A 25081-nucleotide genomic window follows, 5' to 3' on the forward strand; every position below is an offset into this window, starting at 1 on the left:
ATTAAACATGCAATATGTACAAGGAGCGAACTGTGCAATTGTATAAACACATGTTTTTTTAAATAAGAGTTTTTCAAATCCAGTTCTGATTTTGCATTGATTGAATCCCACTTTCCACACACTTGTTTCCAATTTTCCATTTATTCAACTCGTTTTTTTCCTCTCACCCAAAAATAACACTCTCATCCACTCGAATGAATGGCTATGAATTCGATTCCGAAGCTCTCTTGACTATTATACTTGGTTGTATTCTCTGCCATGAAGAACCTCCTTGAAAACAATGGCTTTTAACTCTGAATCGCTTGCGTTGTTTTCCTTGCCAAAGGACCGAGCAAAGCTTTTATTCTTCTCGTATACAACTGTGTTGTTTGCTTAGAGGTTTGCTCGTGGGAGGGGTGTTGTTGCAATTTATGAAACATACATAAACAAACATTTTCTTTCTTTTCTTTTTGCATTTAAAACACATTCACACACACACACACACACTCATCGTCCGTACACCAAGTGCCAGGCAATTCATTTGCAAAACAAACAAACTTGACTGGCACTTGCAGGCTCCTCTGGCTGATGGCTCGTGGGTTTGAATTTCATGGGCAAACATCACGGAATGAATTTGAAAACAGGTGTTTTAGAATGCATGTTTACGACTGGCAGTGTGTGTGTTCGCTGGAAATTGATACAATTTGAGTCGATTGATAGACGAGAGCTACTCATGTTGGAGTTGATGAATGTTTGTAAGGCAGTGATGCAAAATTGAAGCTTGATAGGGGAAATATACCCAATTTAATCACCCTAAGCCGTTCGACCAATTCTCATCCTTTTTGCTGTTTTCCGCTATTAAATCAACATTTTCAGTTGTATAAACAATGGAGAGTTGCTTGCTCACTTTTGTGAGCTTATTACTTTGGAACAGTCAAAAACACTTAATGAAAGCTGTAATTCATGATCAAAGTGCTGATAGGCCGATAATAGAAATAGGCTGAAAAAAGGGTTTAGTTCCCCTACTTATCAACAAAATTTTATTGTTTTTGTAAGTGACAAAAATCTTAACCCAACATTTTTTGAGTTAACATATTTTTTAAGTTGCTTAAGAAAAATGTTTCCTCAATGCAAGGTTTGTGAATTGATATCAGTTGAAAGTTTCTAGAAATCTCTGAATGACAATAAAAAAATACAGAAATGTTTATGTTTTATGAAAAATGCACAACTTTATGTTTTAATAGGATATTTTGTCATCACTGTACATCAATTGGAGAGCACTTGCATTTCAAAATCCACCTACGGACAATCATGAACGGTTTAATTACTTTTTTAAGTGGTTAAAGTCATTTAATTAAATAAATATCAGCAACATTTTAAAGTGTCTTGCACACACTCTACACAATCATTAGTTTTGTTTCAAATTAAAATTTGATTTCAAACATTTCTTTTACTTCTCTCATCGGATTAATTTATTTCTATTCAAATATTGATTTATTTGAGTTCAACACATCTGCTAAAGGAAAAAAGTGGTATTTTCTACGACATTTTGAAACACAACACTTTTTTTATTAGTTTCCTGTTAATTCATATGCTCTAAAACCAAACTGCATCAATATTTCAAAACTGTTGAATTATCTAGGAAGGAATTGCTTCGAGCGATAGCGAGACACTTGCATTGAAAGTATTTTTGAGAAGACATTTTATATATATTTGTTTGCCTTCAATTATGCATACACTTTTTGTTGTTTGTTTCTTAAAAACATTATTGATCGATTCAGTGTAAAACTCTTTGATATGGGTAAAGCTGGTACACATGTTATTTAAAGTTTTTGTGAAACCCTCCCCCCCACCCCTTCAAAGTTGGTCCGAAAAATCAGGGGTTAAAAAAATATTTTTTCAAAAAACTTCATGTTGTTAATGGAAATTTAAGTGCAATCAACTGAAATCAATTTAAAATGCATTCCCCTGCGTTTAGAATAATTTTTGCATGTTTGGGTTGCTTTAAAATCTTTTGAATTTAATGATTGCAAAACAACTGAACTAGTGTAAGATGCATTTTAAAACACTTTTTGCATTCAAACGATGGCTTGTTATTTACACCTTTAAATTTTTTTTTGCAAATCAGGCCAAATGTAACGAATTAAGACAGCTTTTTAAGCCAATTTTTGCAGTTTTATTTTTGAAAGACCACGGTTAAAACAGGAACACATAAAATATAAAACATAAAACATAAAACATGAAATTCAAAACTTATCTATAGTTTTTCATTGACTGGTTATTTGTTGTCGCTTCTTGTTTATTTTTAGACAATGAAATTTGTCAAGCTTTTCTAGTCATGTCATAAAATAATATATAAATGAATTATATTTACAAAAAAACTTATATAATTTAAATATAATTGCATTAAAAATTGTGATTCATTCAAAATCTAAGCATTACAAAAAACAATTTTAAATTTTTACTCAAAATTGTTGTGATTGTTTAGATTGAAGTGTAGCTTACTACCAATTAATAGTTTTGAGCTTATTTTATGATTTTAGACTTGAAAGACATAACAAATGAAATAAAAACATAGATTTTATGACAGTTTCATAAATTTCCTGGGATTCCGGGAATTCCCAGGATTCCGAATATATTTTTCCTATTTCCCGAGAAATAAAAAAACCCGGGAAACACTGAAAATTTTATCAAAAGTTTCTTAGATACAGTTTCGCATCGAAAATCGAACAGGAAAAAAAAGGTTTGCTGAGTGTTAACAAATATGCGTCCAAAAATTAAGAAGGAATAGGTCAGCAACAATTGGACTGATTTCACCGACCAGCAATGTTTCTCCACATTTTTAATTCTTAGAATTCACCAGAATGTCTCAAATATTACATGCAAGTTTAACTTTTCCATCAGTTTTGGGCACCGGATAATCATTCGGCTATTGCGGTTTTTAACCTTTCCAATGAAAATATTTTCATTTTTTCTATAACAACCAGTACATTAATCAGCAATTTATGGATTAATTAAAATATTCAGAAAATCACATTTACTCGCTTTTAACAAGTTTTTCAAAGATTCACATTTGTTTACCTGTGGTGTTATCAAGGCTTTGAAGAGGAAGCTAAATAGATCTTTAGTTAAAAGTAATCAGATAATATGGATTAAGGGAATTTGAAGCTTACAAAATAGTTACCTAAAATTTTGCCCAATTCAAATCGATCAAAAAAATAAAATAAAAATACTACGGTGATACAAAAAATAGCTTCCGCCTCAATAATGGAAGATCCATCAAATATTCCAGCTTTGAATATGAGTTACTATGAACATGAGTTAAAACGACTGGAATCAAGTGGAATTCAAACGAAGACCTTTGGATTGGTATTCCATTTCCCAAAGATCACCGTACACACCAGTCACTTTCCTATCTATAAATAACACGAAGGATTTTACAGTATGTCCACGTTTCCTTCCTCCCCTGACGATTTTAGCTTTTAGGAAATGTAGATTCCGTTCACATAATCATTTGCGCGCTGTTAATTCAATGCAGAAGGTCTGGCCATTTTTATGAGTAAAATAAATTTTGGTGGATCTCGAAAGTACTGCAATCATTGAAAAAGGCAGGAAAAAAATCTTGCAGAACGATTGTGTTCACTGACTGCACTTGTGATTGGATTAGAAAATTGATTTAGTGATAAAAAAAAAAACATTCCATCAAAGTTCTAACTTAATAAAAATTAATAAAATCGCTTTGTTGAATCCTCCAACAAACCAGAAACCAAAAATTTCCACGAAGTTTTCTGCTCTTCTCCCATCCAGCAGTTCGCTTCCAGGAGACATGCTAATTAGCAAGTTACGTAACATAATTAGCCACACAAAATGATGCAATTTCCCGTCTCACAAAAGTTCCACACCCGAAACCCCACAACGGGCCCAGACAATGGAGAGAGAGAGAGAGAGAGAGCGAAAAAAAGCTCCATCCGTTTTCCGAGGTAAAAATAAAACCACTTCAAACGGTGTTTCGGTGGTGTGCGTGAGCGGTTAAGGTGGGTTCGGTTTCGGGTCCTAATTGAATGATGTCCTTTAAATGCTACCCAAATTTCTGGAAAAATACCGTTTTTGGGTTCTGCTGAGAGATTGCGTTTCTTTCCATCTTTGGTGCTTGTAGTCTAATTTCACTGCTGCTCGTCAACAGACTAGAGAGTAATTACGCTCTAAATCACTGGTGGGGCAAATGGTTTCAGGGAAATACCAGCGATGTTTTTGCTCTGCTAATTTTTAGATGTTGCCCCCCAAGCTGAACAACGTGAAAAATCTTTTCTTGCTATCTCGAAGAAAAAAAATGCCTAATGAGACTAGCAAATGCGAACACAGGCCAACGACCACCGACTGTTGGCTTCGGTCCAAAAGTCAAATTACTTTTTATTTATTAGCTTAAGTGGTGGTTGGTAGTTGGCGTTGTAAGAGAAACCCCGAAAAGAGGTTTCTGTTTTGAAAAATTACCCTGCTTTTGAATGATGGTGAAGCTCATCTCAAAAGAATCCGTTGAGATTTATTTAGAAATGAAACTGATTTGCAACTTTGTTCGCTGCTTAGGTTTAAAGAAATACAAAATTTATGAAAATTATTTATAAAAATTTATTTTGATTGATAAGTTTCGAGCATACAAAGTGTTCAATCAGGTGAAACAAATGTTAACTGCCAAATCCTCGAAAATACCTTAACAGCACATAATAAAATCGAACAAAGTTGAAGTGAATTTCAAACATAAAAGGCACAAATTATAATTTACCCAAAGTTTGTCCCCGCGGAAGAAATCTCTTTCCGATCCAATTTGTGTCCGTTTTGCGTCGCCGAATGTAAATCTCGATTGACCTAGTTTGAGGAAGTCGCTTGGATAAAATAGCTAGGACCCCTAGGCAGACTCGTTTGAAGTGGGACTTTTTTTTCTTTTCTTGGAAGTACACAATCGGTGAATGGCGATGATGGACGTTGGACAAGTGCCAATCGAAGTGATTTCGAAGGTATCGAAAAGGATCAACGTTAAACTGGGGATTTGTAAAATGATAAATTTCATTTTGACCCTCAATTTAAAATTTTGGTGTGGTATTTTTCGTTTTTAGAATATAATTTTGTTATTTATTTCTGTTATTTTTAAAATATAACGATGTTAACCTCTCTCGCTAAGGAAAGGCTGAAAAATCGAAAACGAAGTTGACTTTATAGCTGTCGGCCACCATTGCTAGTACCAACCACTAGTGTCTTCCTTTTTATCTACAAGGACTTCGCCGCCCTGGGCTCCTAAGTGTATGAAAGTATGGCACGGAGCGACGGCGCCGAATACCCATTTTTACACAAAGAATTTTAGAGCGCCCGCCGCGGGATTCGAACCGGCGACCTCTGGATTGTGAGTCCAGTGCGCGGTCCGATTGATCCACACGGGCGGAAAAATCACTCGATATAATAGTGTAATTTATTGCCCAACAAATAAGCAAGATCTATTTCCAGTAGTGAATGCTTCAGAAATTAATTTTATCTAGGTTTAACCTTGACATGAAATTTACAGACAAGCTGATAAGTTCAATATGAACAGTAGATTGAAAAAATAAAAACAAATTAGGTTTTTCTCATTTTTTTGTATATTTTTAAAACATTTGTGCCACAAATGCCACATTTGTGGACGCTCTAGATATTTGATAATTTTGAAGGAAAAACAATTAAAAATGAATATTCTAATAAAAAGAAAAAGAGCACGCGGCCACTTGAGGGCAACTTCGTCGCTGTTGTCCATTGACGAGTGCTAAAGTTGAGTGTAGAGTGTTGCGTGGGAGGAAGTAACCTTTTACTCAACCCACCCAGCCCCAGCCCGTTTGCCATTCATCAGAAGCTCGTGTTTGAAACGAGCAAAAAAAAAGTGACAAATAAATTTAATCAAAGTGAGTGACGAAGCTTGAAATCCTTCAAAACCGGCAGAAAAGTAGAAGAAGAATACAACAGCTGAAAATAAAGAAGCATTAACAAGAAGAAGTGGGCAGTTTTGTGGCAGTGACGCCTTAAGGACCTTTCTCAACGCAACTGTGGAGGACGACAAAGAAACCAAAGAACAAAGGCAGCAGCCCCGCCCCGGACGACGATGGTTCAACGGATTGACATTTCCACCATCGGGGGTGAGAAAATTCTGGTAAGAGGCTTAAAAGTGTCAATCTTCAACAAGTGATTTGCGACTTAAAGTCAGTTTAATATAAAAAATGAGTTTTTTTTTTTTCAGAAGCTTCATGTGCTAATTACAACATTTAAAAATTGTCGTAAATCGGTCTCCATCGACACTTCCTGTATTTCTTGTAAGTTTAATCACGTTTTCGGCGGCGATAAAAATGTAATCGATTTCTGAAAGCTCGCCCGGACAAACCACGCACACGTGGAGCTAGAAGGAGGAGGAGGAGTTTGTGTGATAAATGTCTGTCCCAGTGATGGCACAAGCATGTCCGGAGGACGAGAGACGTTTGCCGAAACGTGACCGGGGGATCGCTCAATGGTTTATGACTTCCCGTTCGGAAATCAATCGTGCGAGATATTGGGTTATGAGCTTACGCCTTGCACGTATGTGTGCGTGTTGTGGTGTGCGGTGTGTGCACGTAGACTTTTTATATGTGTCAACAAGTACATTAGGACAAATCATCAAGAAAAGGGATGATGTGTTTAAAATTTAAAGTTTTGGGAATTTAGGTAAAATGAAAAAAAATAGAAGCTCTCAGGTTTACATGTTTACATTTCAAAGTCAAATATTCGGTTAACAAGAACATAATGTTTAATATAATGTAAGCAGTTCCAATCAACCGGTCGAATCAACCAATAAACTCGGTTAAATTCAGTTCGATCTTTGGAAATAGATGACATCGACAAGAGACTCATAAAATGTGCCTTCTTTATCTCCGGCCCTCGAAAAAGTTCTCACAACACCGACTTTATGCATCCTTAATTTTTTTTTTTTTTTATTTTTATCACCATTTTTGTAATGAGCGATGACAATACTTGGTCATTACCCCACTTTTCACCACCCAAGTTAGAACTATCGAAAAAAACGTTACTTAATCCACCTTTAGGTGGTTGGTGCCTTCCTCACATTCATGAAGTCAATACATTCAGTAAAAATAGCAACATTCCTCCTTAACATGTTTAACTGATCAACTTCATTACTAATTTCTTTTGATAGGGTTCGCAGACCTTCTGGCTCATCGGCAAGGTCTGATAAAAAAAACCTATCCAACGATAGTTCGCATGGAAGATTCAGACAATATTTTTATCACAATATCTGAAATCCGACCTCTAAAAAGTGTAGAAATAACACTTAAGTGCTAATAACTTTTGAAAGGATTATCAGATCCTCAATGTATTAGGCTCATTTGAAAGGTCTTTCAATTATCTTACTAACGACAAGTCGCATTATGGATCCGGACATCATTTTTACTGAAATATCTGAGATCCGGCCTCCAAAAAGTGTATAAATAACATATAAATAACACTTAAGTGCTAATAACTTTTGATAGGGTTGTCAGATCCTTGATGTTTTAGGCTCATTTGAAAGGTCTTTCGATTATCTAACTAACGATGGGTCGCATGAAGGACCCGAACATCAGTTCCATTGAAATATCTGAGATCCGGCCTCCAAAAAGTGTATAAATAACACTTAAGTGCACTTAAGTGCCCCGCCCGTGTGGATCAATCGGACCGCGCACTAGACTCCAATCCAGAGGTCGCCGGTTCGAATCCCGCGGCGGGCGCTCTAAAATTCTTTGTGTAAATATGGGTATTCGGCGCCGTCGCTCCGTGCCATACTTTCATACACTTAGGAGCCCAGGGCGGCGAAGCCCTTGTAGATAAAAAGGAAGACACTAAGACACAGTCTTGTGGTTGGTACTAGCAATGGTGGCCGACAGCTATAAAGTCAACTTCGTTTTTTTTTCGCTAATAACTTTTGATAGGGTTGTCAGATCTGCAATGTTTTGGACTCATTGAAAATGTCTTTTTAATACCTTTCTGAAAATGTATAACATGATACAAAAACTTGCAAAAAACACCCTTTTTACAATCTTCCGGACATACGCCAAAATCGTTTTTTTAGCATAACTTTTGAAGTACTTAGCTAAACTTGCTGATTTTAAATAGAGACCTATGAGACCCCAAGACGGATCGAATGAGACTAATACGGTCAAAATCCCTTCATCCAGTTCGGAGATAATCGAGTAACAATTTTTCCGCCCACCCACCCACACACGACCACACAGACATTTGCTCAGAACATGATTCTGAGTCGATAGGTAAACGTGAAGGTGGGTCTACGAGGTCGAATAAATTTTCCGTTTTTCTCGTTTTTTTCGGGTGATTTTATAGCCTTTCCTCAGTAAGGTGAGGAAGGCAAAAATATCCAGAATTATTGACTCGCGTTGATGCAAACTGTTTCAAGTAAATTTTCATAAAAAGATGTCCTTGAAGTATTTTTTTAGTGACAGTTTCTTTCTTAGAATTACAAGTAAAATTGAGACAGTTTTACAAAAACATATTCCGTGAATTGAATTAAAATACCGACTTTTTCCATTCATTGACTTGTGTGACCATTCTGAAATGTTTATTAAGACGTTTCCCAGTGAGAATCTTGAGTCAAATCGACTCGAGGCTCGAACCGCAATAGGATTCGGTATCCCTACACAGTAAAAAAAAAAATCATGGTAATATTACATCTGACACCTTTAATGTCAGAAAAAATGTGTAATATTACCTCTGACAATTTGCAATTATAGCACTTTTCTGGTGTAATGTATCTTTTTCAGACTAAATTGAGGTAAAATTACATCATGCACGTCAATTTTTATGTACAACGAAAAAAACACGCATTCCGATCCCTTTTTTGACTTCAATTAAAAAAATTAATTGAAAAGACAACATTTCACGATGGATCAACTATGGTCCCCTCGTTCCCCCACGATGGATCAACTATGGTCCCCTACTGTCATGCAAGTAGTCAAGTACACAGTAAAAAACAAATCATGGTAATATTACAACTGAGAAGGCGTGCATCTTTTATGTCAGAAAAAAATGTTTAATTTTACCTCTAAAAATGTGTAATTGTACCACTTTTCTGGTGTAATTTCACTTTTTAAGTCTAAATTAAGATAAAATTACGTCATAAAGGAGGTTATATTTCAAATATACACATTTTTTTACTGTGTCGTACAAAGGGTCATTGTACTCAGAAAAATAAGCTCTATCGTTGTGAACAACGATACCAGCAATTTTTTTTTTGGCAACTCAATTTTAAAAATATTAAAATTCGGTGAAAGTCTGAAATTTGAAAAAAAAAAACGATGAAAACCTTGGAAATAAAAAAATCTAGAAACGCCGTGAATTCCAAGCATACATTTTTCAACATCATTTTCTGCTATTGGATTTTTCATACAGATTTGGTTTAATGGACTGCATTTTTTCAACTAGAGCAGGTTATAAAATTTTAAATTCAAAGATTTGATTATAATTAATAAATTAGAAAGTGAGAGTTTTTATTTTATTCAAAAAGGTCAAATCTTCAAGTAAAAATCTTTTTCTTCATAAATTTTATATACATCAGATTTTTATGTATTTCACAAAAAAAATTAAAACATGTTTTAAATAAAATTTGAATGTTATTTTTCAAATCATGCACAAATGGTCTCCATGACACACCAATTCCCTCACGAAAACCGTTCGGTTCGAAAAAAAGTTTTCTTATCAGGCCCAAAATCTATTGTCCCGAAACCTTCACACAACATTTTTAGTTCGCATACGACTATATTCAAATAAACTTAAAATTATTTTTTCTTAAAAGCTTAACTAATAACTTTTAATTTTCGTCCAGAGTGCTAAAAAGAGTGGAATTGGTGGGGAGGTATCTTTTTAATGTAGTTTTTGTAATAGTTGACAAAAATTGATTTTTTTGCCACTCTAATACGGCATATAGTATCCAAACATACAATACGGATCTAATTTTTGGCCTTGGAACAAATTCCGGCCAATTATGGGCCCATTTGGAGAACTTTTTTTTTCGAATCTTGCTGTTTTCGTGGGGTATTCTAAGTCATCGTTCTTTTAACGCAAAAAGTAAAGAAGCTATTAGACTATGGCAAACAAACAAACAAACTCGCAATTTTGCCAAACTCGCAAACAATGACAAATGTATGCAGGCTAACTACAAGACTGTCAAGAAGTTTATTTGTTAGCAAGTTTGTTTGTTTGCCATAGTCTAATTGCTCCTTAACTATCAAAATCAATTTGAAATAACAATTTGCATAGCGATTTTTTTAAAGCACATGAAAATGATTTAGAATGCTTTAATACTTGTTAAAAAAAAATCCTGATTTTGAAACATGAAAAAATCAAGGGTTTCCAGCAAGGTTTTCACACTGGCAAATAATTATTAATTACTCAGAATTTAAGCTGGTAATTCAGTAATTCATCAATTATTTAGTAATAATGGGGATTAGAGTAATTAAAAGTAATAAATGTGCAATTAAAGTTATTATTGAGCAATTAAATTAATGTAATATTTTTAAAATTGTATCTTTTATATATTTTTAAATAAAAGCGACTTACAAAGATTCCTAAAAAAACTGGTTCTTTGTGTAGAGGGTCCTATCTACTAAAGTTCTCTATGAAAACTTCGCTACAATGTTGACAAAAAAGTGATGTAAGAATTTTTCTGATTAACAACAAAAGGAAACGCCATGATAGATTACCAAGAAAAAAATGTGGTTTTGAATCCCAAATTTATGCATTTTTCATTAAATATTCTTTCTAGGTTAAAGTAACGTTAATGAAATAAACAACAACATTAAATATTTGAAATAAAAATCAGTAAAATTAAACTTGTATAAAGATTTTTTTATCATATGCAAATCCATGCTAAAATGTTTTAATAACATAACTTAACAAAATACTTTTGATGCATTTAAAAAATTCTCCGACAAACTATGAAATCCCAAAGCTTCTAAATATAAGTCATATTCTCAATTTAAGTCATGTTCATTCTCATTTTAAGTCATGACTTAAAAAAAGTTGCGTAAATCGAGAATCGTTTAAAAAAAGGTGACTTAAAAAAATATATGGTGTATTCGATTGCATTCCAATGACCCAATTGCTTAAAAAAGTTAAATGATTCAATCTCCAAAAAGCCGTCGGAAATATCATTCAAAATGTATGTCGTTAAATGTTAAATAGAGGGGAAAACTCATAGAGCTTCAAAATTTTCCAGTAAGAAAAGCCTAAATTAAATCAAGTAGATCTTTAAATTCGTTTTCTTATATTTTTAATATATTTTGGTCTTATTTCAAAATTTGTTGTTTCTGAGACAAATTTTCAATTTTAAAAATGAAACTTATTGAAATTCCGAATAAAATTATAATCAATCATTTTTGAATCTATCCATGCATTATATGAGGTATCTTTAAACGCACTTTTAAAATAATTATTTATATTAATTATAACTTCTCAAATCGGCTACCATCCAAAAGCTGAAGCTTGTAAATCACTTTTTTTCGCATTTTTGTTTTTCTATTTGTTGAATTTTGCTATTTTTTTATTTGGATGAAATTTGGTCTTTACGCTTCTGGTGTAAGGCGCCGTGAAAGAAAAATCCGATTTTTCATTTGACTTTTTATCACTGAAAGTTGAATTTATAACATCAATTCATGATGTAGAATAAAATTTGGAATCAAAAATTTCACCGTTAATTTAGGAAGTTGCAATTTTGTTTTAAAGTTTATGTATGACTTGAAAAATCAGGTGGTCGAATTTTTTAAATATCTTCATAGTTCAATGGAATTCGACACATTATAAAATAAAGTTTAGCGCGTTGATAGTCATTTTGAGCATGATTGAATCTGTTAAAAATATTTTTAAATTTGTGAAATTTCGTTAAAGAGTACCCCACGATTTATTTGTTTGCGAAAACAAAACAAAGTTTTCTTCAGAATTTAGCTATAGGAAATCTACATTTAGCTATAGGAATTACTACAAAACATTTCTTCTGGTATGTTTAAACCACGTCTAGTAATTTTTATTTCTATTTTATTTTCTTTATGTTTAAATATAGAGATATTTGTTAATTAGTCCTCATATCTCAACTCACGATACCTCCTCGAAAATTATAGATTCGATTTACAATGTATATTAAATTGAAATTATTGTGAAATTTTCTGCTCTTTCAATAATAATGAATGTCGAATTTCACATAAATCATATTTGTGAACAATATTAAACTAGCACAATTGAAAATTTCGAACAATTTGAATTTTCAGTGATTTACAGAATTTTTATTTTGAATAGAGCTATTGTAATAATTCGTTTAGAGTCATTAAAGGAATAAATAAAGTATATTTTATATATTTATCAATATTTTTTTATTGAAGTGAAAAGTAATTACAGTAATTAATTATCTTGACCCGGTAATTTGAGTAATTAATTGGCAGACTGGCAAGTAATAAATTCTTCTGGATACCCTTGGAAAAAATATTGAGGAAAGTATTAGAAAAATAAATTTAATGTTATCGATTTCACTTCAGTTCTAATACATTGATAATTTAATGTTTAATATAAGTTTTCATTAATTTATTATGCCCATGTTCCCATAAAAATGAAAAAAACAGCAAACTGATAAAAACGCAAGTCAAGTTTGTCCCACACATAAGGCTACGTGTTAAGTTTTCGCGAAAAACCTGATTCACAGTACTGGATGTTTTAGGCTTTTCTGAAAGAGCACATGATTTTGAGCCAAACTGCATCAAAAACTCAAAAGCGATAAAAATGCATATGGGACATTTACGCGAACAGTTACTGCCATCAGAAAAAATATTTTTTTTAAATCTTACGGTTTAGAATTACATTTCTTACAATTGAGACAAAAAACGTAGATCCAGTTTCACCCGGAATAGCATCCGACAAAGCCAAACATCACCAAGTTAAATAACACCGACGACCCTGAACCACGCAAGATAGCCAGTGCAAGGTGACTCAAGTTTCGGGAAGAGCGCAAAATGTCACGCACTTTTCCTTGAGCGGGACGACAGTTTGGTTTATCGCAGCCGGTGGTGCCCGCAGCAACGATGAGTTGGCCAGAACCGTGGAGCTGAGCTGGTGGTCCGCAGCAGAACGTGCTCGGCGGGAGCCCTTTCGGGGCGGAATTTTCAGATTATTTTTGAAGACTTGATTTTTTGAAGAATAATGCTGGCAATGTTGAGTGGTCGATAATTCGTCTAATATATTTTTGTTTGATAAAAAAATGATTTTGAAGACTCCGGTTCGCAAAGGGTTTTTAACGATGACCACAAATTAATCGCACGCGACCGTTTATCACACAAATGGAAACCGATCAAATTGAGTACTCTGATGTGACGTGGCGCGAGTTGTTGGCTTAAGAAAACCGAAGTACGTGACTGGCCGATAATGGAATCAATATGCGGGTGGTGTCGTCTCGTTCGACTTTTTTTTCTGCGTTGAAGTTGACAGTGTCGGGTATCGCGTTACGATGACGGCGGGTTTTATTGACGGGCCTCGCCAAGGTCTGCCAGGTAAAACTGGAGGTGTTTGTCAAGTTCAAGAGCGAAAGGGTTCACCAATCCATTATGTTTGCACCGGCTTCTCAATGATGAGGAGTGGATGGGGTTTCTACTTTGCATATGTGGGCATGAGCGAAGGTTTTGCGGAATTGATCTGCTAAAGTTTACCTCGAAACGTGCGAGGAATCGTTGAAATTGTTTTGTGGAACTGGAAGCAATCTGGATTATTCGATGGAAGTCATTTATTCCGCTGGAAATGTGTGTTTATTGAGTTTCCGTTGAATCTTTTACATTACTGTGGAGCTGACAACTTGCTCTTGTACTAAACGATTCACAGAACAATTCATCAAATTGACGATTAAACAATACAGTTTCATGATTTCAGGAATCACTTTCATTATATAAATCAACTCACTGTTTTCACACATTTCACGGCAGGAAGGAAGTTTTCAATGGTTGGATTAATTTATAATACACTGACCAGGTGTAATGGTATTATCAATATAGCTTTGTTATTTTATCATCCACTATTGAAAATAATTAAATGAGGAAATACAAAAAAGCGGGAATCCACATCATCCATTTGAGTGATGCAATAGAATTAAAAAAGCTATTGAATTAAAATGATTTGCATTTGAGCAGCAAGAACTTATAAAAACAATATCTTTATTTTGCACTTTTACCAGTGTTGGTTTTTTACATTTTTTCCAGATTCATGAAATGGATATTATTTTTTCACACCTATTTTATTTTTTCTCACTAAAAAAAGGTGCAGGTGGTTATGTTACACATGACCAGTATGACAAAGAACTTTGCAAGATGATTGTTGAAATTTTCGATTAGAATGTCCGGTCCAAATTTCCCCAAGATTCCCTTATAATTAACGTCCTATCGAACTAACGGGACGGAAATTGCAAGTGGAGCTGAAATAGAAATCGAGATGAAATCAATTGACTTTTCTTCACCACTCGAAAGTTACCAAGATGCGGGAATGTTTTTGCAAGGCTGTTGCAAGCAATCGGCGGCAGTAAAGGAAATTTGAACAGCAGACATTAGAACTGCCCTTTACAGGGCTCTAATTAATTACGGGATAGTTATTCTAAATTTCCAGAAACAGATTTTCGCAGCGGCACAAAAAAATGTGCATCGCAGTAATCTATTTATTACTTCCTGCCTAATAAGCAATTTATTTTAACTGCTTAACTTCAGATAATGGCCAAATGCAACTTTTTATGTCCAGTTTAAAAAATCATAAAGTTTGATACCCATATTGTCCAAACTCTTACGTACTCGTTTATCTCGACTGGGACAGTTAATATGGCTGTTTTCGGCTTAGCAGTCGTAAATACTCAATCAAAAACGATCCGTTTTTGTACAGGATGCAAATGACTTTAGGTGCAACATAGCTTGGTTTCCGAATTCAATGTTAATGTTTTGGTAGAAGTTGATGCTAGCAATACTCGCCATGATCAACTACGTACTCGTTTATCTCGACTGGGACAGTTAATATGGCTGTTTTCGGCTTAGCAGTCGTAAATACTCAATCAAAAACGATCCGTTTTTGTACAGGATGCAAATGACTTTAGGTGCAACATAGCTTGGTTTCTGAATTCAATGTTAATGTCAAATTTCATGTCCAGTATCAAAAACCATAAAGTTTGATACCCATATTGCCCCAATTCTTACGGTCCAGCAAATGTCCCCCCATCGGAACATCCGCGGGGCCTCCGGCCACTCCAGTCCAGGTGTTGGCCAGTTCCAATGATCGACTCCCGCGACTGGCATGTCTTAGCTGGTCCTTGCCTCCAAGCCATCTGCTCCCGGACCTCCAGGCCGTCTGTTACCGGGCCACCAGGCCATCTGCTTCTGATGTGTTCTCGTCGACGTCCAGCAAAAGAATGAATTTTCGGGACCGACCGAGCCGAGTTTTGTTGGCTCGTCGACGATCCGAAAATTACGAGATGGAGTGGGGGTGATTTTAGATACATCAATCTCACGTCTCTCGATTGACTGATTGGGAAACGTTCGCTCATCCAACCAGCGTGCACCAAAAAGAGGGGAAATTTGCCGAGAGGGGAATTCGTCACGTAACGTTTTCGCTTCGCGAAAATTTTGGATTAACACCCCGTATAGAAACCTTAGGACAAAGTTCTTTGTCAAAAAATTAACTTTATTTAACTTTGGAACAGATATAATTGGATTAGAACGATTCAAATAACACTCTACTAACACTTTTTCACTATCGATTTTCCCTCGCACCATGGCTCCTCAATTCCCAACAAAAAACCTTCACCCCAGCACGACACTTAATTTGTTATTTCAATCTATCCCGGAGCTAATTGACCCAATAACAATTTGCTCGCAGCCGATCCCGGCATCACCATCAGCAGTCAATGAGCCAACTCATTGACTCATCGAGTGCAGAGCAGAGCTCACTCAAATTTGTTAGCCAAACTGGCATGATTGTCGTCTCGATGTGCCATTAGGGTGAATTGGATTGACGAAAGTTTCACTTTCACCCAACACTGGATGTATGTGAATGTTGAAACAGATGCTTAAATGACTGAATTTTCTCGTTGGATTCTATTCTCTACGCACTTTTGCCACTTTTAAGTAGCTTGAGTAAACTTTTAATTGGGACGCAAATCAACGCCCCATTGCCACACTAACTTCCAGCAGCGTAGTAAACTGTAAGGTTGTCCCCCCACCAGTCTCATTAAAGTCATTATAGTGGGACGAACTGAGCAGTTTGAACCATTGAAAGTTTTCTTTTTAATGATGGTCTTGGGAAAGTTTTGCAGCGAACAAGGGAGCAACAGTGTAGCTTCAAAGTTTGCCTAAGATTGTCAAGCTGGCAATCCACTTGAGAGTTTGTTTAATCCTTGATAATGAATCGTAAATTTTCAGAAAGTTTGCTCATTGCTGGTAGTACAAAATGCAGGCCAAATGGCAAATTGAAATAAAATTTGTCCTATTTTTTCACAGCAGACGTGTCACAAGATATCACACAAGCGACGACATAATATCAACACTTCCTTAATTCCAAACATTGAGCAAACCGTTTCACTGTTCTCCCGCCAAAACTGTTCTGTGTGATATCCATATCAAAGCGAGTTTTTCATAGTTTTCTACCACACAGTTCTTCCGTTTCAAACTGCCAGACACAATAAAGGGAAATCGGCCCAACGGATTGCCCTGGGATGAAACCAATCCCTTTGCTTTGGCATTGAGCCAGCATTTTTTTCCAATTCTTCTGAACTCCCCACAGGGCTTCTCGATTTACGACCGTGTGCTGTCTTGTGTACTTTCCCGAGATTCGGTTTTCACGTTGAAAACCGATAGCATCAATCGAAGACGACGTTCAATAGCTGAGGGGGTGAAGGTGGAGTGGAAAATGCATTTTCCATTGGTTTTTCCTCGATGATTGCGAATTGCTGACCGTACCTTTTGACCTTCCGCCTTGTTCCCGGGGAGAATTTGCAATGCATTACAAATAGATTTTAATTATTTGTCCTTCCTTTCTCCGTACTCGTTTTGCAGGAATCTTCCGGCGGTCGACGCTCGTTACGACGGTGGCTGAACGCGTTCCGGCATCGGCTCAGCAAACGGGGCCGCTCGAAGCCCCCCGACCAGTTCCTGGACAAGTTTTCCTCCACGACCGCCTCGGACACCCGGCTGCACCAGACAGCCCAGGCGCTGCCCTCGGACGGAACCTGCAGCCGGCTGTCCGTCGATCCGTCCCTGCCCTCACATTACCGGGTAAGTTTCGCCGCCGCTCGATTCAATTAAGCACAAACAGAACATTCAATTAGAGAAGACCGCGTGCGTAGGTGCTTAGCGCAAATTTAGTGATTAGAGAAATTAATTCATCCCCATGCTATCCAATTAAAACTTTGTGATTCGGGTTAACCCAACCGAAACCGACAACCCGCCAGGATTGAGTGGCTGGTGCTTGCCCATGACCTACAATGTGAAAGTGCCAGGGACTTGATGTCAAATGCAGACCCAATTATCCACCGAAAGCTCTCACTTTAGCTGGTCGTAAACGGTTTACCACTCTGAACCAAGACGATGGTCAATCACTTTAACTGCTGGCATTTCATCACTCTGGTGGAGCCTGGAGAGATTAGACGGTTTAGATAGATCTTATCTTGACTCATTTATTGTTGCTGTCAATTTGCACATCGTCTCCTTTGTATTGGTCCATTTGGCATCTACGTTGAAACCCGGGCAGACGGTAATAACAAAACTATGCCATTTTAATAACAAATATTGTTAAAATAACAGAAAGTGTTATGGAATCTTCTTGAAAAATCATTTTTTGCATAAGTGTTTAATAACAGTTTATGTTATCATAACAAAAATTGTTATTGGTCTGATATTGGTTGAAAGCCAAAACAACTTGGGAATAACATTATGTGTTATGGAAGAATAACTCCAACTGTTATTGGGATGATCGGATTAGTTGTTAAAATAACAAAAAATAAAAACAAAGATTTGTTCGAAGAATAACTAAAAATGTTATTAGTCTGTTATTACAATAACAATTCAATAACAAAAAAATCATTACGACGAATAACAAATCTTGTTATAAATAACAGAAAATGTTATTGGCCTAGTATTTTCAAATATCAAAAAATGTTATTCCCAAGTTATTTCCGTCTGCTCGGGAATGGGTCACTATTGCTAGGAAACTAATAAAAGAATCTATCAAGACCAGGCTTATAAGATTTCAGAGAAGACTCTGATTGAATCAAGATGTCAGTCTTTTATTGTTCTTGACATTTTTCTAAGCATTCAAATTAATAAGGCCATTACAAATTTTGTTTCACCAATTTAAATGAAAATGAATTCCATTCGAAAAAATAGTTTTTTCCCAATTGATCCTTAATTTTTATTCGTTGGAAGTTTTCTCAACTTTTTGAAAAATATTTTCTGATTTTTTTTATCACGACGAACAGTAAAATAAGGCTAACCAATATAATCATAGCCATTTTAAAATGTTAGTCATGATTTTTAAAATCCGTTAATATTTTTTCCAAAGAGTTGCGAAAATTTCACACATGTTTCACTTTTTTATTAATCCATCATCATTCCGGTAAGAGAATCGAACTCACAACCTCTGGTTTGAAAACCTAGCACGCCGCTAGTCGAAACCCATCCCAAACCGGTCACTATTCCAAGTGAGCAGATTAATTCTTTGAAAGGATCTGACTTTGGCAAGCTAGACAGGAATCGAACCCATCACCTTCCGCTTACAAGGCGAAAACCGTAACCTCACAGCCACACAGCTTGGCAACATTGAAACAATGCAGAACTGGTAAACTCATTTTTGGTAATATTTATTCTGTGCAAAGCCATATCTCAGTAATCAAAGGTCAAATTAATAATGTCCCAAAAAAAATGGTAAAGAATTTGCTTAGCCTGTCTTATATTTTTTTTTTAAATGGACAAGGACGGACACAATTTTTGAAAAAAAAAAACAATGTAAATTTTGTTGATTAATTTAACATAAAACTGGCTATTACTCAAAAACGGTACATTCATGTGAATTCTACGAAAGTATTTCCGGATTAAGGATTAAATTTGATATTTTAAATGAGTTTTTTTTATCCCTGTGTTTATCACATGAAATTAGAAAAAAATAAATTTGATTGGTTTTTGATGTGCATATCCAGAGTTAAAAAAAACATAAAGTTCCTATAAACATATGAAACGCAATAGCATAAATGACCTTTTAAAAATAAATTAGATATCGAATTATGAAAAAATCGATGGGGTCTTGACATCGAGTTTTTTTTGGTTTATAAAATATTTAAAAAAACAAATAAAGTCAAGACTCGATTGTTCAAAGCTTCGATTATCTGTGGTTTCGATTATCCGAAGTTCGATTATCCGACGGAAACATTTTTTTGTCTTGCTTTAACATCAAATTTTAATTCTACGACTTCATGTAAGTAAAATTTCAATAGTTTATTGTCTATAAAAGTACAAAATAATTGTTTAAAATTTTTCATCACCACTCTTTTGGCCGCCATCTTGGATTTAAACATTCTAAGTCACTTTACACTGAAATTAAAAAAAAGTACCAAATTCCTAAATTCTACGAATTTTGCCTCCTTTCCTTATTAAGTCCAAAAAACCCGATTACTAAATAAGGAAAAGTGGCAAAATTCCTAGAATTTGGGAATTTGGTACTTTTTTTTATTTCAGTGTAGAGTAGTGTTGAGATCATATTCAATCTCGACAATCAAAAACTAGACATCGAAAAAAAAATCGTGGTTCGATTACTCGAAGAATCGATTACCCGAAGTGTTTTTTTTTTCATTTTCCTATGTCTTCATTAAATCATTAATTCCTTCGGATATTTGAGTCTGAACCGTAGTCCTAATCAGAACTTATAACTTTGCCGAAGACACCAAATCGATCAAACATTCTCGAGATACAGATTTTCATTGCACTTTTTAATGGCCAGCTCCCAAATTGGTAAGGGGACTTGTATGAAAAAAGTAATGATGCAAAATGGCTTGTCTTGATATAAGAAATCGAACAAATAACAAATAAAAAAAAACAAACAAAAATAAGGGCTGGGGTTTTTTTGCTTGTGCATTGATATTCTGTAATTTTTCGATGCGTGAAGCATGTTGTGATTTGGTTCCAAATTAGACTTGAAATTTGTTTTTTTTAATTTGTATTACACACAACCAGATAACTTTGGAACATTTTTGAGTCTTTTTTTAAGTCAGAGAACCAAATATAGTAAAAAAAAATCATGATTCGATTATCCATTGTGAAGTTTTGGCGAAGACATCGTATAATCGAGTACGGACCGGTTGTTTCCCACATCAAATCCTTCAAGAAATCTTGAGAAAGGAACCATTTGATTAGGGTTTACAACAGTGAAAAAATAAAAGCAAATTGATTTAAATTCCAGGTCTGTGGTAGACCCACTTGGGATCCACTAAACTTTAACCAAATAAGCCCAATTTCTCCCATTTTCTCCATAAATAAACAGATCCATCAAGTTAATACGAATACAGAAGCTAAGATTATCAACTTTAAAGCCGAGATCATCGCCACCTTGACCTCCCGCGGACTCATCATCCAAAGGCAAACTGAGCATAATTTCCTCGCGCCAGAAGATTTATATCCGACTTATCTTAGGTCGGCAATCTCCCGAAAGCAATCGTCACAACAAGCTCCAAGCCGGCATTTGGCACCGCAGTGTGAAAATGAAGCGCTTTGAAGATGCGATAAGCACGCACTGTCACTAGGAGAGAGAGAGGGGGGCGATAGTTGCCAAATTAATCATAATTGAGGGAGAGCGATTTGACATTTTAATTACCCCTGATACGGCTGGCTGGTTGTGTGCGAACCGCAGAACCAAGGTTGTGATTTATCACGCTGGAGACAACTTGTCACCGTGGTGTGATGAACCGGGTGACCGCAGCAAAACATGGGGGAGGCCTTTAACATTTTATTGATTTTATAATGATGGCAATTAAAAACTGAGTTGGAAAATATTGAGTCATTTAAAATACAAATAACAAATTAAGAAAAGTTAAGTCTGTTTACAATTGTTGCAAAAATGATTGTTGTTCAATGTTCAGTAACAAAAGTTATCGTCTTTCTATGTATTCTGGTCTAGTCAGCTCTCCTTTTGAAGATTCTCAACTTGGCCTTGAACGAACCATCGACCTTTTACTGATCGCACCCAAATCCCTTCCTTCATCTCCTCACTAAACTGGATATACTTCAATCAATCATGCCGTTCCATCACTTAATCCAGTCGATGCAATATGTGGTACTCATCCCCTCCACAAATCTCTAGTGTTACAGAGTATATCCTCAGTACATTTTATTTCCTCTTTTTTTTCATAAAATCAATGTCCACTTCCGTCCGGTAATCCATTAGTTACACTCTCCGGGCATGTCCTGAAGAAAGACGTTGTCCAGATATCTAATACCATGTCTTGTCTCTGTCTTTGTCTCTTTTTTTTCTTCTTCTTCCAGTGGCTGTCGGTGGTGTCGCTAGCCGTACTGTACAATATAGTGTTTGTGATAGGACGTGCCGTGTTCTGGGAGATCAACCGCCAGGCGCCGGCACTCTGGTGGACCTTAGACTATTTATGTGATTTTATATACTTAGCCGACACGTTAGTGCATTGTCATGAGGGTAAGTACAGCTGGGAGGGATCGCAAAAGCCAACTTGACTTCTATACTGAGTTTTAAAATTGATTGATTTTTAACATTTAAAAACATTTACTGTTAATTTTCATATTGTTTTTCAAGAAACTAGAAACATTGCGCAAAACATTATTAAATTTCCTCCATCCTAAGTTAAACAAATGCTCTTTCGTCTGGAGCATCAATCTTGCCTCCTCCCAGGCCGGGAATCGATTTTAAATCGATCACGCGGGAAGGTGCCAAACCGTACATAAATTATCCTCATTTTATCCCCCGTGGCTGGTAAGCTGGTGATTTTCCGCTCATTTCCTTTGCTTGTTTTCACGAATACTTGTCGTCGACATTACAGCTTCCATCAATAACCGGTGATGAAGGGGGTGGGTGGACCAGACAAAAGTCCTTGCTTGCTCTAAGACATTACTTTTTCTTTGAAAACGTAACGCACAACTCAACTGGTGCAACTGAAAGAGATAATAAAAAACTTCAGTCATGACGCAATTTGTACAGAAGGTTACAAGTTGCTGGAAGGAAACGTTGAAGGAGTTATGTGAACATATTGAGGTTATATAAACCGTCGTGGAAGGTTAACTGTACCCGCAATCATGGTTGGGAAACAGACTCTTAGTAATTACTGATTTGCATAACAGTTTGCAGAAGTTGAATCAGCTACTATAAATCACAAAAATCATGGTAATATTACAACTGGGAAGGGGTACATTTTTTATGTAAAAAAAAGTGTAATTTTACCTCTGAAAATGTGTAATTTTACAACTTTTCTGGTGTAATGCCACTTTTTCAGTCTAAATTGAAGTGAAATTACATCATTAAAGAAGTAATATTCAATCTTCCGAAATTAACCAATCCAAATTTACACAATTTTTCACTGTGCAGATTCGAAAAGTACAATTCTTTGACACCAAATTTCCATCCCAGCACGTTTTCAGGCTGCAAATTATTGAAAAACATGTCTTTTTACGCATGTTCAAAAATCGAAGTGGTCGTACCGCCCCCCTGTCACGAGGTATCAAAAAACGTACCTCGGATTCGTGATCAGGGAGAAAAGTAACTTTTTTTGTAAAGGATTTTTTCCGAAATAATTTCAAGATTATAATACCCACGTCTCAACACTTATTTTATTATCATAAGAATACTAACAAGTAAATAACACTTGAATATAAATTTGTTCACTTAAACACGCAATACAGTGTGTAATTTTTGCCTTTTAAAATGTGAAATGTCACTTTTTCAGTCTAAATTGAAGTAAAATTACATTAATAATATTCAACCTTCCAATAATACACCTTCCAAATTTACACAATTTATAACTGTTTGAAAAAAAAGTTGAATTTTGGAAGGTTGAAAATTTGGTAGGTTAAATATTACAACTTTTTTGAGTAATATTACATAAAAAATTTGTAAAAATGTGAACCTGAACAAAATTCACCAAAATATGATGAAAATTCACCTAAATATGATGAAAAATCACCAATACCTGATGAAATATCACACATTTTTTCGACACAAAATCTGTCATCATTTCCTGATGAATATTACCATAATTTTTTATCTGTGTAGCTTTTTGGAATTTCCTCGTTGGATCCACATTCGAGTATGGATGTTGTCTTAAAACATTTAGAAAAATGAGAAATTTCTATGATTTGATGAGGATAAATAAAGTCTTCATAGAAACTTGCATACACATTTTGCATGAAAAATATTTTTTAAGAAAAATAAAACAAAGCATAAGTGCAAAAAAGTTGCAACAGGATAATTTTCTACCAACTCACATAGCTTTTTGGACTTAAAGGTAATTTGTGGCCCTGATCACGAATTCGAGGTCCATTAGTTGATATCTCGTGACGGAAGGGCTGTACGACCCCTGCCATTTTTGAACATGCCAAAAAATACATGATTTTCTATAATTTGCAGCCTAAAACGGGAATGAGATGGAAATTTGGTGTCAAATGGTCTTTTATGTGAAATTGGACAAATGGCTTTTATGTGAAATTGGACGCTCGATTTGATGGCGTACTCAGAATTCTGAAAAAATGTAATTTTCATCGAAAAAAAAACACTATTTTTTTTTTTAATTCTGCCATTTTTCATAACTTAATTGTATTTTTTTTTTTGGAACATGCCATTTTATGGGATATTTAATGTACTTTTCGAATCTGAAATAAATTAGAAGGGTCATTTTACATTCAGAACAACCAAGGTAGGTAATTTTTCATTCAAAACAAAAAATTTCAATCTAAAATTTCTTGTTTTTTCTAACTTTGCTTTGAGTTAATTATTTTTCAGAGTGTAACAATGTTCTACAAAGTTGTTAAGCAGAAACGAAGTTTTCTTGAAAGACACCTAAATGCCACGCTTTTTGTTCACCACTCGGAGAATCCTTCGCATCTTATGCCATTATGGAGAAGTGATGGGAAAAAATAATGTTACTTTTTCCTGTTCCGCTCGACTAACCTCTCCATAAACAATTTTTCCACCGCCCGGGCACGTCACGTTCGTGTGCCGTTGCGTTTATTGCGTTGCGAGCAGCGCTATTCTAGAGATGTAGCTCTCGTATTCACGCGTCAGGTGTAACTTTGCTCAAACTTCCGACCATATTTTTTTTCTTTTGGGTTAGGGTTCTCACGGTAAGATTCTGCTTCTTGGTCTACGGAAGGTGAAACTTTGTAAAATTTGGTGGAAATCTTAAATGTAAATTTCTTCGGGATATTTAGTTTGAGTTTAAGGCAAAAGTTGGAGAAAAACATTTCGAAATAAAATTTAGAAAAAAAAACGATCCCTGGCTTCCAGTGCACGTTAATCTCCATAAGCAAAAGAATGCTCCACAATAATGCAAACGACTTGTATGCTACAAGTTTCCCATCAACACCCCCGCTTCACACGGGAGGAAAAATAACAAATAAAAAAGAAGACGAATCTTCATCGCCCTTGAATGGTTCCATTCTGTTACCCGGCTGTGTGAGAGAGGCACAGCGCTGGAGTCGTCCTTACAAAGTGGGGATGCTGCTGAGGTCACGTTGTCGGAGCTTTTGCTCATTTTGTGCTGCCACTTCCATTTTTTCCAACGCTTCTCTTGCCACGACGCGCTCCAAGCTTGGCAACACTGCTGGTTCGAAGCTCTAGGACTTTACACCAAGGTGAGGGCTGTGTGTCGTGACAGCTTCTGGAACTACGCCATAAACCATCGACAAGCCATTCAATAATGTACTTGTGTGTTTTCCCTTCGGTTCCGGGACCGTCGTCAACGTATGTGTGTGTGTGTGTGAGAAACTCCATTGTTGGAATATGTGTCTAGCCGGAAAGATTGATGTTGAACACGGAAAAGGGG

At 35.6% G+C, this 25081-nt stretch overlaps 1 protein-coding gene across 2 annotated transcripts in view; it reads left to right on the forward strand.

Moving 5' to 3' along the window:
• The window catches only part of LOC120423131 (cyclic nucleotide-gated cation channel subunit A), a 308588-nt gene that overhangs the window by 220872 nt on the left and 62635 nt on the right, over positions 1 to 25081 (forward strand). The window contains exons 1-3 of one of the 2 annotated variants that reach the window (XM_039586812.2): positions 5866 to 6148; positions 17091 to 17309; positions 21564 to 21726. In XM_039586812.2, the coding sequence (XP_039442746.1) occupies positions 6101 to 6148; positions 17091 to 17309; positions 21564 to 21726 (430 nt within the window). In that variant the 5' untranslated portion in view covers positions 5866 to 6100. Of the gene's footprint in view, positions 1 to 5865; positions 6149 to 17090; positions 17310 to 21563; positions 21727 to 25081 lie in introns of those variants that run through there. The other variant, XM_052708887.1, reaches the window with a different exon arrangement.

Source organism: Culex pipiens, chromosome 2 (genome assembly GCF_016801865.2).
Source record: "Culex pipiens pallens isolate TS chromosome 2, TS_CPP_V2, whole genome shotgun sequence".
NCBI lineage: Eukaryota > Metazoa > Arthropoda > Insecta > Diptera > Culicidae > Culex > Culex pipiens.